This window comes from Zophobas morio, unplaced genomic scaffold (assembly GCF_036711695.1).
Source record: "Zophobas morio isolate AGI-343-1 ecotype UQ-CSIRO unplaced genomic scaffold, CSIRO_AGI_Zmor_V1 ptg000024l, whole genome shotgun sequence".
NCBI lineage: Eukaryota > Metazoa > Arthropoda > Insecta > Coleoptera > Tenebrionidae > Zophobas > Zophobas morio.
In genome coordinates, this window is record NW_026972129.1 from 7,521,882 (window position 1) to 7,534,068 (window position 12,187).

The 12,187-nt window shown below is 33.5% G+C and overlaps 2 protein-coding genes across 2 annotated transcripts; one reads left to right on the forward strand and one right to left on the reverse strand.

The window, feature by feature from the left end:
• The first annotated feature begins 159 nt into the window (after positions 1-159).
• On the forward strand, positions 160-8,524 carry Ctps (CTP synthase). The gene is made up of 7 exons (XM_064064113.1): positions 160-439; positions 6,115-6,285; positions 6,345-6,562; positions 6,618-7,162; positions 7,358-7,659; positions 7,715-8,041; positions 8,093-8,524. The coding sequence occupies exons 1-7, from the start codon at positions 274-276 to the stop codon at positions 8,167-8,169; spliced, it is 1,806 nt and encodes a 601-aa protein (XP_063920183.1). The 5' UTR covers positions 160-273; the 3' UTR covers positions 8,170-8,524.
• A 1,221-nt stretch (positions 8,525-9,745) lies between these two features.
• LOC135134885 (rRNA 2'-O-methyltransferase fibrillarin) lies at positions 9,746-11,509 on the reverse strand. The gene is made up of 3 exons (XM_064063762.1): positions 11,270-11,509; positions 10,830-11,215; positions 9,746-10,463 (listed from the first exon to the last, which is right to left on the reverse strand). The coding sequence occupies exons 1-3, from the start codon at positions 11,280-11,282 to the stop codon at positions 9,879-9,881; spliced, it is 984 nt and encodes a 327-aa protein (XP_063919832.1). The 5' UTR covers positions 11,283-11,509; the 3' UTR covers positions 9,746-9,878.
• Positions 11,510-12,187: the final 678 nt, after the last annotated feature.

The following is a 12,187-nucleotide window of genomic DNA, read 5'->3' on the forward strand; positions in this document are numbered from 1 at the left end:
ACAAATTTAACACCTCTTAAGCTTCTATCAAAATGAATCTGAACTGCAATATATCAAAATATACCTGGCACATTTAAATAACCCGCCTTTCAGTAATTTAAATTTCGGCCAATCAACATTTTAGAAATTGAAAGTGCGCCAATGACAATTTAACAGCGCCAGTGCCGCCAGTGGTTCCAAAAGTCGCCATCCAACCGATCGTACAAAACGTGAAACGAAGAATCACAGACGGCATAACGAACATATTTCCGAAAGAAGAGAGTTTACATAAAAATGAAGTACATTCTGATTACCGGTGGTGTAATTAGTGGTGTTGGAAAAGGCGTAATTTCGAGTTCTTTTGGTGCCATTCTGAAGTGCTGCGGAATTGAAGTCACATCCATTAAAATTGACCCATACATCAATATAGACGCTGGGACGTTTTCTCCATACGAGCACGGTAATATTGTTTGTATCGCGCCACAAATCGTGGAAAATTACGTGTGGTTTATTTTAAGTTTCGTTTTATCAAGCAAATAAGAACATGTATCAAAGCCACATGGTCTCGTTGCATTGTTGCCAACTGTAAGCATTGGAAAAATCTAAATAGCCGCCAACGAGATTCTATTCAATTATTGCTGCTGATCTAATAATTTTGAATTCATGTTGATATTAATGCATATAATTGTATTTTTTTAGCATTATAATCGATGTAATAACATTTTAATTTAGTCGCAGATTCTGTTAAAATTGCTAGATAGTTGCACGTTAATCATTTTTATAATCCGCATTGTCAGCAGCATTTTATTTTTTATTGCAGTATTAGCAGGTAAAGTTTCACTAAAGATATTGTGCGTTTACGTCTATGAATTCGTAAGCATTTTATTACAGATACAATTAAATAAATGCAAGCAGTGCACGTTACGAGATAGATAGACCACGTACCATATTGAATAAATGTTTATTTGTTATTTAAAATAGGAAAAGGTCTGGCCAGATAGACCGATTTATTTGCAGCCCACTTTAACAAAGTCGAAAAAATTGCCCCAAATCGAGTAGCTATTAAGCTATATTTTCGCGCATACTGGATTCTTCTTCTTTCTTAATTTATGGGGGCTGACCGTAGCCAGCCGGCACTTAGGCCTCGCCTTTGGGCCCATTGTACCTTTTCGCGCATACTTCAAGCATTTTGCTTGCGATAACCATCGAATGTTATCCACAAGTACTTCCAATTTGAAGTGCTTGTAAAAAGATTGGTTGCAGAGGATGTTATTAATCTCAATATAGGACATTTTAAATTTAACAAAAAAATTTGAATAAAATTCTAAGCTTCTATTTAATATAACTTAAAAACTACGGTCTTCTTATACAAGGTTTTGGTAATAATTTTGTAACATATTGTTCTGACATAAATGCTGTTCTCGATTAGTATTTTGTTAACCTAAATTATAAAATAACTAATAACTGGGACGTGAAAGCACCTCTCAAACATTAGATGCATGCCTGTATTGACCTACTATACGTCCAGTATTTTGCGTTTTATTGCGTAACATGGTGATAAGAAAATATGTATTACATTTTTTTAAGATGGAACTCTAGTTTTTTAGAAAACATTTCCCTTACTACATAAAACATTTAAAAATAAGTATATACATACTAAAGCAAGATGACTTTGACCCCTCTGCCTCCGAGGGGTTATACAACACTACTTCTAAACCTGCTATTATCGTACGAAAGGTAAATTTTAGCCTCAGCACATCGATGATTAACTTATTAGTAGTGCTGTCAGATCCGCTTTGTCGACTGAACTAAAGCTTTATAACAAAAAAAACTGTTCTCTTAATGCTAAACGGGTATAAGACCTGTATTGAGTATATACAATATTTTAATGCAACTATTAGAAGGATAATGATACATATACTTTCTTGTTGTAACAAGAAAGGCCAAAGTTAAATTGCTTTAAAACTTGATCAGCCAAAAAATTGTGTTGTGACATTTCCTTCCTTAATTATGTATAGCGGTTTTTGCACAATATACTTACGTTATGATCTAAGCATAAAAGTAACTTATTTGAAGGTCAGTTTTATTCTTTTATTTTTGTGACAATGTTAATCATTTACTTAATTCTGATAGTAATGACAATTTTATTGGCTTTCATCATATTCGTTTTTCACTTTTCATTGAAAATTTAGACACATAGCTTAAAGATGGCTTGCTGTTCGCAAATAATGTTCAAACTTTTATCCAACTACTACTCGTCTATATGGTTTGACAGACGATAAATACATTTGCAGCTTCCGACTTTCGAAATTGTGTCATTATGTCACATAATACATCGTGAGCGAAGTTTGGGCAGTCTCTGACAAGTAACGTTCTATCTTTATGTATCTGTCTATGTAATCTCACTTGCAACGCATTGGATGTAGTCCGATACATAATGCCTACTGAACGAATCACGTGGTTAGTATATCCAGTAAGATTTAATTCCAATTATCATTTTTTGTTACGGTGATTTAGATTTATATAATACAATAATACACGTTCATCGAAAGTACTGCCAATTAATTTAAAACTTCAAGTACCCATCAATGTATGATATAAGATCAATATGAAAAGGGTCAAGTGCGGACGAAACTTATCAGTATCTTGGTTCAGTAAATTAACCTAATAATAAAGAGTTTAGATAGTACTTTAAGTCCTCAACAACGTGGTCCGATTCATGTCTCAGAGTTTTTTCTTATACAGATTTCTTTGTTACGAAATTTTTATAAAAAAGGATGTATTAAATAAGGTTTTCATCAAATTAATTCATTACCTTTTTTTAAATATCGTGTGTGATTAATTCTCTAAATTCTAAAAAATAAATAGAACACAAATAATGCGATGACGTCATTAACTATCTAGAGAAAATCAATAAATAGATTTTAATTATTGTTATGTAATCATTAAATTAGTTGTGGTACATTAAAAAAAATCAGAGAAATTCACCTGTAAATTTTAAAACAAATTTAAATTTAAAATTTTCTTTCACTTTTTTATGATAACCGGTATAACCGTATGATGAAAAATATACGTACTTAGATACATTATTAATATTAAATGACAAATAAAAGGAACGTCACATATACATACATGTCAAGCATTTTAGGATTAGGTCAAGTGTTTGGAAGGTACAAACAGTTGAATTCTTACAGTGTTTTATCATCTTGATCATAATTTTAAAGCGTATCAGAATTTCAGATCAGTCGGTTGTGTAATTTCTAAGTTAAATTATAAAATTTTATTATCCATTTTTTTTTTTTTTTTTTTTTTAAATAAATCACGTTATTTTGCACATTCTGAGTACGATCTACTTGGGAAAATTTTAAGATGACGTCTCCAATTTTTGGTGGCGATAATTTTGGAGATTGGATGTCTAATACTCGAAAAATAGACGAAAACGGGAAACCTACTTCTTCATACCTATTCTAGGAACTACGAAATATCGAGAAATTATCCATTGGCCCTATTACGGTATTTCCCTAGCGAACGCTCTGGAAGTAAAAATTGACTTCATCACAAAATTTTATTGACCAAATGTCGTTTGAAAAATCTGCGAGCGACATGTTCCCTTTGCCTGTGTTTTCTAAACATTTCATATTATGTTTGTTTGAAATTTTGGCACTAACAGAACATTGATAAAAATGAATTTATTTATTTGCTCATGTGAACTAGTGTATGAGGCTTCTGAAAAAATTGTTGAATGCATGTTCATTGAAAAATGCCTTGAGATATGGTTTCTCGTGCTGTAGTAATGTGCTTTTATTTTTTTAGAATTGGAGAACCCTCCGAAGAAACGTAAGTTATAAAGTAGTAATTATAGAATTCTTTTCTAACAAAATATACCTTGGCATTTACTTCGCTAAAATTGTAATCTACTATTGAAGTACGAGTATATGTATAGTTTGATACATTTTTGCGAAGAAATATATGAACCAATATATTTTTACGACTGTCTGACAAACGATTTATCTTTTATCTGACCTGACCTGACCTGACCTGGAATTGCATATTAAAATTAATATGTTTAGCTCCACCAAAAGTTTATGACGTCATCTTACAATATTAATTACACAGTTGTTAAACAATGTCTTAGGATCAGTAATAGGTATGCTTACCTTTTTCATAATTGCTTCCCCAAGACGTGAAAAATTAATATATGCTGACCGGTAAAAAAAAAACAGTCACCATGAAATATTGCACTGCTTCTCTTACTTTCTTAAATTAAATTTAATTTTGCATTAATTTACCACTTTTTAGCTAATTTGTATATCGTGTGTCAACATTGAACGTTATGTTCTTTAATAAAATAACAATCACTAGTTAAATTAATAATTTTTAAAATGGTTTTGCAAAATATTTCATGGTGGCCGGTTTATTTTTGCCGGTCAGTGTATAAACCGATGTTTTGATCAACTACCCCGGAAATGGCTGATCTAATTGTCTTGAAATTCTAAAGAACAACTTTTTTTTGTTATTACTCTTTACAAAAATTTTCGTTGTTGGGACTGTTGCTAGTAATGGTAATAATAGTAATAACACCATGTGTGAGCGTAAAAATGTGACGTTGCTCTACTTACACATTTGCAAGTTCCAAACGAGTAAAAAGTATTGTATAAAAATCAAAGTGGCACCACTGTTTTTTTTTGCAGCATTTTCTTTCGTAATAAGCTCCAATTGGAGTTTATTATTATTATTAAAATTTAGTATTGATTACCATTAATATGATGGAACATTTTGTATAATAAAAAATAATACACATTTGAACCAACTCTAATAATATAGAGAAAAAGAAAATTATATCACAGATTTTTTGAGAAATCCTATTTTTATTAATCTTGCAATAATAAAAATCTGGCATGTAACATTGGAAGTTGAAATACTGAGCTGTATTTAAAAGTGTTTAGTATTTATTTATTATCTTTTTCTAGTGCTGTCAGGCGTCCACATTTTATCCTGAAAAGCTATTTAAATAATGCTTAAAGCAGGTATTTTAAAGATTTCAGAAAACAATTTTTGCACATCAGACTAGCCCTGCTTTTGTTAATAGCCTATTGTGTACATCGTTCGCAATATTTGTAGCCATCATAAAATACTCATTAGTCATTACTACCGCAAAATGAACCGTGTTTGTCTTAACTACCATTTTATGATTTTGTGACAACACTTTAAGTCGAGTACGACACTCGAGGTTGCTTGCAAGATAAGCGACTAAAATATTCTTGTAAGTACTAAATGCGTACGATGCCTAGCTAACTGAGAAGTAAATACATTTAAAAAGCCAATTTCGTAAGGAAAAATGTTCGATTTGCTGCATGCAAATAGCTGTTCGTTTTGTAGCTCTTTGTTTTTACTTCCGGAGGGTAAACTAGAGAAGTATTGTAATAGAGCCCATTTGAAGAATGGCCAATTTCACGTTTCCGTCTGTCTGTCTTACAGACAAGTAAAATCTGAAGCTACCGGACGGATTGTTATAAAATTTTAAACGTATTTTAAAGACTTCGTGTACGCCAACCAAAATTTGTCTATTCATATCCATCAAACATGTGGTGGCGTCAACCCAAAATTTAATTCTATCTAAAATGTACAAAGTAATATGCTTCTATATTAGTCCATCCTGTTTTCTAACATTGCACATGTAGATTTATGGAAAAAATCAAAATTGCAAAACAAAATTTTGTACACGCTGAAGGTCACTGTGGAGATGGCTAATGCTTGGTCAGAATTTATCAGTTCATCCCTTCCAAAAACTTTATCAATCCTCAAAATTTTGCATATCAATCTTATTTTTAAGAACTGTGTACACTACGTCTTATGTAACGAGAATCTCACTTGAAATGTATACATATTTTGGCATGTTCCTTTACCTACAGTTTAGTAGAATGTCTATGTATATCCATGTTTTTATTAGGGGTTATCACAGCTAAAATTAAATTTGCAGAATAAAATTTTATGGTTTGTCTAAACAACATTTGAGATATCGTATTAACTTAATTATTGGATACTGGTTCTAGAAATCCCATAAAAATTTAAGTTATCTTCGCTCTGTGTTATATACGTACGAGTAAGTAATAAGTGTTTTTTTGTTTATTGCAGGTGAAGTGTATGTTTTGGACGATGGTGGTGAGGTCGATCTTGATCTCGGGAACTACGAACGGTTCTTAAATATCACATTACATCGTGATAATAACATTACAACGGGTAAAATTTATCAGGCCGTCATAGAAAAAGAAAGACATGGTGACTACTTGGGAAAAACTGTTCAAGGTAAAACAAAAACACTAATAATAAGTACGTATTACTTAAGTTCATTTATTTTCTGGTAGTCGTGCCGCACATTACGGATGCCATTCAAGAATGGGTAGTACGAGTAGCGAAAATTCCCGTTTCGGAATCTGGAAAAATACCGGAAGTGTGCATAATAGAATTGGGAGGGACTATAGGAGACATAGAAAGTATGGCATTTGTTGAAGCTTTTAGACAATTTCAGTTTCGCGTAAAACGCGAAAACTTTTGTGTGGCACACGTTTCTTTAGTACCACAGGTAAATCATCTGCCATTTAATTGGGGTCAAGTAGTTAATGTGCATTAACTTTCAGCCACGTACTACCGGTGAACATAAAACTAAACCTACGCAATCATCTGTTAGAGAACTTCGAGGTTTAGGACTATCGGCGGACATAATCGTTTGCAGATCCGAAAAACCAATAGGTCAAGATGTAAAAGACAAAATTTCAAATTTTTGTCATGTTGAACCAGAACAGATAATTAGCATTCCTGATTTGCGTTCAATTTATGAAGTTCCTGTGTTTATGGAATCGCATGGAATTGCTGAGTATTTATGCAAAAGATTAGATTTAGGCGTGAAACCCCTACCTCCAATGAGAAAATATATGAAACAATGGATCGAGCTCACAGAACGTATTGAGCATCTGAAGTATGAAGTAAATGTTGCGCTAGTAGGGAAGTATACGAGGTTGGAAGACTCTTATACTTCAATTACAAAAGCGTTGCAGCATGCTGCAAACAAAATTGGGTATAAGATGAACATCAAGTTCATTGAAGCTTCCAATTTAGAAAAAGCGATGTTGACCGAAGACCCAGCAGCTTACCACGATGCTTGGCATCAGCTTTGTAAATGCGAGTGAGTATTTTTATATATTTTTGAAAAAAATATTGCGCTAAATTAATAAAATTTCCAACAGAAGAAACATTTTATAATTCAATATTGAGAAAACGAAAGGTGTAATTTTTCTGTGTATCACTTTAACTATATAATTTAAGCCAATTGTAGGTATGTTCTTCAAGTAAAAAATTATATGTTTGAATTTTTTTTCAGCTGTGTAGTTGTTCCTGGTGGTTTTGGTAAACGAGGTGTAGAAGGCAAGATTGAAGCTTGCAAATGGTGTAGAATGAACAATAAACCATTTTTGGGTATCTGCTTGGGCTTCCAAACTGCTGTGATTGAATTTGCTAGAAATGTTCTTAATTTAAACGATGCGAATTCGGCGGAATGTAAAGAAAATTTAGAGCACCCTGTAATAATAGACATGCCAGAACATAATACAGGGGATATGGGGGGAACAATGAGACTAGGAAAACGGACTACTGTTTTTAAACCCAATGTACAAAGCAGGATTAGTGAGTATTTGATTTTATTTTAACGACTGGTTAATTTAAACTACTTTTTCCTTAGAACGTCTTTACGGAAATAAAGAACAAATAGAAGAACGGCACCGGCACCGGTATGAGGTGAACCCAAAATACATTGAAGACCTTGAAAAAAATGGATTAAAATTTGTTGGAGTAGATATAGACGCAGAACGTATGGAAATCCTTGAATTGCCTTCTCATCCGTATTACGTAGCAGTTCAGTTCCACCCAGAGTATTTGTCAAGACCCATGGACCCCTCACCGCCGTTTATGGGTCTTATCTTGGCAGCAAAAGATAGGCTGAATTCTTATTTTGCCAGAGGTTGTAAATTATCTCCACGAGAACCTCAATCTGATTATTATGATTCCGGTAACAAATAATTGTGACATTCAGCTTTGATAATCTACATTTTCTTTTTAGATGACGATTTGGATCATCTAACGTTAAAACAAGCAACCCTCTATTCCACAGATGAAACAGACGGTAGCAGCACTTAAACAGTACATAGTACTACATTCCAGTTTCTGTCATTATTATAAAGTCGTTTGCAATATGTTAATACTAAGATTTCGAACATTTAAACTTGATTTTAAATAAGACTGAAAATTTCTGAATTCAATAACTGTGCCACTGCAATGTGTTTCAAAACACATATATCTTGATACAAAGCTTCAGCATAAATTGTTCTAGTTCTGCTTGTATTTTCGTTCGTATTTAAAATTATACATACACACGTCTTAGTTAAAATTAAGTCGTTTAAAACTTTATAGATTTATAAAATTTGTTCATTGCCGCAATTTTTTAGTTTATTTTTGTAAATTCAAAAATCTGAAAATATATATTTTTGCTTCATGTTTAATCATTGTACTTGCCTGTCACGAATTCAGAAGTAACATTTTTAAAGTACCTAACTGTAAAAGAGAGAATTACTATTGACTGCGTCGTTACTTGAATAGAAAAAGGCATTTATAGGCAAAGTATTTAATTTCGACACAATACTGGCCCATAAAAACCATTCCTTGTGGATGACGCTTCATGCATCAAATTATTAAGAATTTTTACATGTTTAATGAAACTGCCACCACCAGAAAATCCGTAAAATATAGGGCTTACGCACGACCGACTTCAGACTCGCTCTTGCGTTCCCTAAAAGACGCCAAAGTAAAGCTATAATCATTATAACAGCACCCAAAGAATTATACATGTGTACTTGTTAACAATACAAAAATCTTTATATATACAGGGTTGACTTTTCTGGAAAATCTGGTAGTGAGGGAATTAAGAACTTTTGAAAATATCAGGAAAAAGTCAGGGAAGTCTGTAACGAGTCTGGGAAATTTGTTGATTTTTGTTGAAAGTCCGGGAATTTATCTATTTTTGTTACTAACTAGTTTGAATAAAGGATTATTTTTCATTTTCTATGTCGGTATTATTTCAAGTTTTCAACTGGCATATGTATCAAAATTAAATCATAAAATATTGTGGTTTTGGCCAGGAGAAACCTGGAAAAGTCAGGGAATTCTAAATAAGAAACTCGGTGGCAACCTGTACATATATAATCTTCATTTATACTATAGCAAGCTAACTTCCGCCCTTCTATTGCTTTTGAAAATATATAAATCCAGTATTAGAATAACAAATAATCGAGTCGTACATCGTATATTTGAACATACTTTGCACGCAAAAATATTTGATTGCATATTCGCCCAAAATTTTTGTGGTTTTATGAAGCAGGGAAATGGTCGTTCAGCAAAATTTTTCAAACGAACTGACGGGTTGTAGTAATACTGATTGCATATGTTAGAACGAAAAGTTTCTAGAGATGTAAGGGACCACCTTAACGGGAGGGGAACGCCATTAATGGCACATCTGACCTCGCATAAATACTGCACTGCAAAGAGCAAACAAAACTATGAAAACAAATTATGCTGCTCTAATAATAAAAAAAGTCCTCTTGTCCACCTTAATAAAATATAAAACCTTTAAAAATATCCATCTTGCATCGTTCTGCACGCACTAACTACTAAAGTATATGTATAGTGACTTTTATGGGAATTTTAAAATGAAATTCAATTTACTATAAAAATTTTATACCTTGCACACATGACAAACTGTCAAATTAAAGGTTAGCCATTATAAAATAGTTTCCAATAACTAAATGATTTTTTTTTGTTTCCAAACATAAACTTGTACATCTACATAAATTTTATTGTTTTTTTGGCGGCGGCCTAAATGTCCCAACCACTACAGCGTGATCCCTCTCATATGGCTCTAACGTAATTTGTTCTTGCGGTTTAAGTTGGTCAGCTTGCAGCCTTTTCACTTCAGCGGCAAAAACCGCCTCTGGTTGTGCTGTGGAATCAATACATGATGCTTTAATAGATATCACGAAGTGACCACTGTTCTTCAAGAAATGTTGAGCATTTAGTGCCACAATTCTCGCCTGATCAGGTTGTGCCACATCTGCAAATATAGTGTCAACCATTCCCACCAGCATTCTATATTTATGTGGATGTCTAGCATCTTCTATTATTGGAATGATATTGGTCCTCTTCTTCGCCACATTTATTAAATCTCGACCTGATCTATGAGAAAATTCTACTGCATATACTAATCCTTCGGGACCAACAATATCTGACACGTGGGACACAGTGGTTCCAGAAGCGGCGCCAAGATATAACACTTTACTGCCTGGAGGCATGTGAATTTGATCCACTCCACCAAGAATTGCAGCAGCCAGTTTACTGCGGAATGGATTCCACACTCTGTACTCCACTTTGTTTCCGTCATTCTGAAAAGAATATTTTGATATTCTGAATTAATTTTAAAAAATATGGTGTACTATTGTTTAAGAAACATCCCGACATAATTTTCGTGAAATTTTGTTTGGATATTTCTATGTACCTTCCAAACAATACCAAGTATTCAGATACTGTATATATCTTACTTGAAATATGCAGTATGGCATGCCCCTTTGCTTAGAATTTTATTAACTAAAGTACAATGTATCCAAAATATTACAGCCAAATTTGATAAAAATTGGTTTAACAATTTTGATGGTGTATTATAACATGCAACAAAATATCTCTCCAAATTTCAGCGAAAATCATGTTTGAATGTCAAATCACACTTGTTCTAAAAAAAATGTAAATTTTACCTCTACTGAAATTCTTTTTTCTCCGTATACTTCGGAACCAGGAACGAGATTTAATGTCACCAAAGCATCTTCTTTGCCTCTTGCGACAAAAACTCCTTCATGACGATGCGGTTCAATTACAACGGTTTTCCCGCCTTTAAATCCACCCTTGCCGCCTCCACGGCCTCCCCCACGGCCGCCGCCTCCTCGTCCACCACGACCTCCTCCGCCACCTCCTCTTCCAAAACTAGGGCGACCCCCGCCGCCGCCTCCTCTTCCGAAACTTGAACGTCCTCCGCCACCGCCGCCGCCTCTACCCCCTCCACCGCCAAAACCCCCACGACCACCTCCTCCACGTCCACCAAAACCACCGCCGCCGCCGCCGCCGCGACCACCCGGCGAAAATCCTACAAAAATTAATTATGAAAATAAAACAGAGACGTAATATAAGATTGCAGTACCTGGCTTTCCCATGATTATTTCTTTTTAAAAATGGTATTTAGTATCTGTGGTTATGTTTACACGTGTTTTAGAACCGCAATGTTACAAATTACAAATACACGCGGTTTGTAAAATTAACCTCACTTTAAAAAAATGGTTGGTTGACGACGGCTAGGTAGATAGAGATGTGTCGTTCGCGAACGAACGAATCAAATTGAACGGGTCGTTCGAATGAACGAGTGACCGAAATCGTTCCCAACGCAAACTAGTCGTTCTTTCGTTCACTCGTTCACTCGTTCACCGTTCACATTGTCTCGACTGGATCTTGGTTCCGTTCGATCTTTGAATCATGGCTCCAGCACAGTTCTATGTTCTGTATCCAATACTAGGAGCACATGCTATGCTATTTATGGAATTAAGTAAGAACGTAAGTTTTCCAGACAGATTAATTCCAGTAGTATGAATTTAAATTAGGAACCGGGAACAAAAATGACAATTTATGACGATAACTAATATACAATGTTCATAAACGTCTGAACATTAGAAACTAAAAAAATAAATGTAAATTAAGAATTATTATTACTATTATAATGATTATTAATAAAAAAAAAATCCGTGTTATTTTTTTAGAATACAGGATTGTGTGACGTCAAATTAAATCGTTTGAATATGCTACGACCTGATTAATTAAGAATATTTAACATTTAACGTTCATTTGTTTTTATCTATGACATTCAACTTTTTTTTAATACACCGTATACATTGTTTAGAGATTCTTCTAGTTTTTTTTTTTAATTCTTTGATTTAGCATATGCCATATTTTACTCAAAAGTTGCTTGGAAGCTGTGATAAAAACAAATTTAATTTTTGTGTCAAAAGTGCTATTGATGTATTTATTAACACAATTATTTGCGTCCACAAATTCAAGTTACTTTTTT

Coding starts and splice junctions, on each gene's coding strand:
- LOC135134885 (XM_064063762.1), bottom strand. Junction 10,464..10,829: donor AAAAAAGAATTTCAGTAGAG/GTAAAATTTACA, acceptor TATTCTTTTCAG/AATGACGGAAACAAAGTGGA.
- Ctps (XM_064064113.1), top strand. CDS start 274: ATGAAGTACATTCTGATTACCGGTGGTGTAATTAGTGGTGTTGGAAAA. Junction 7,163..7,357: donor CATCAGCTTTGTAAATGCGA/GTGAGTATTTTT, acceptor ATTTTTTTTCAG/CTGTGTAGTTGTTCCTGGTG. Junction 8,042..8,092: donor ATCTGATTATTATGATTCCG/GTAACAAATAAT, acceptor TTTTCTTTTTAG/ATGACGATTTGGATCATCTA.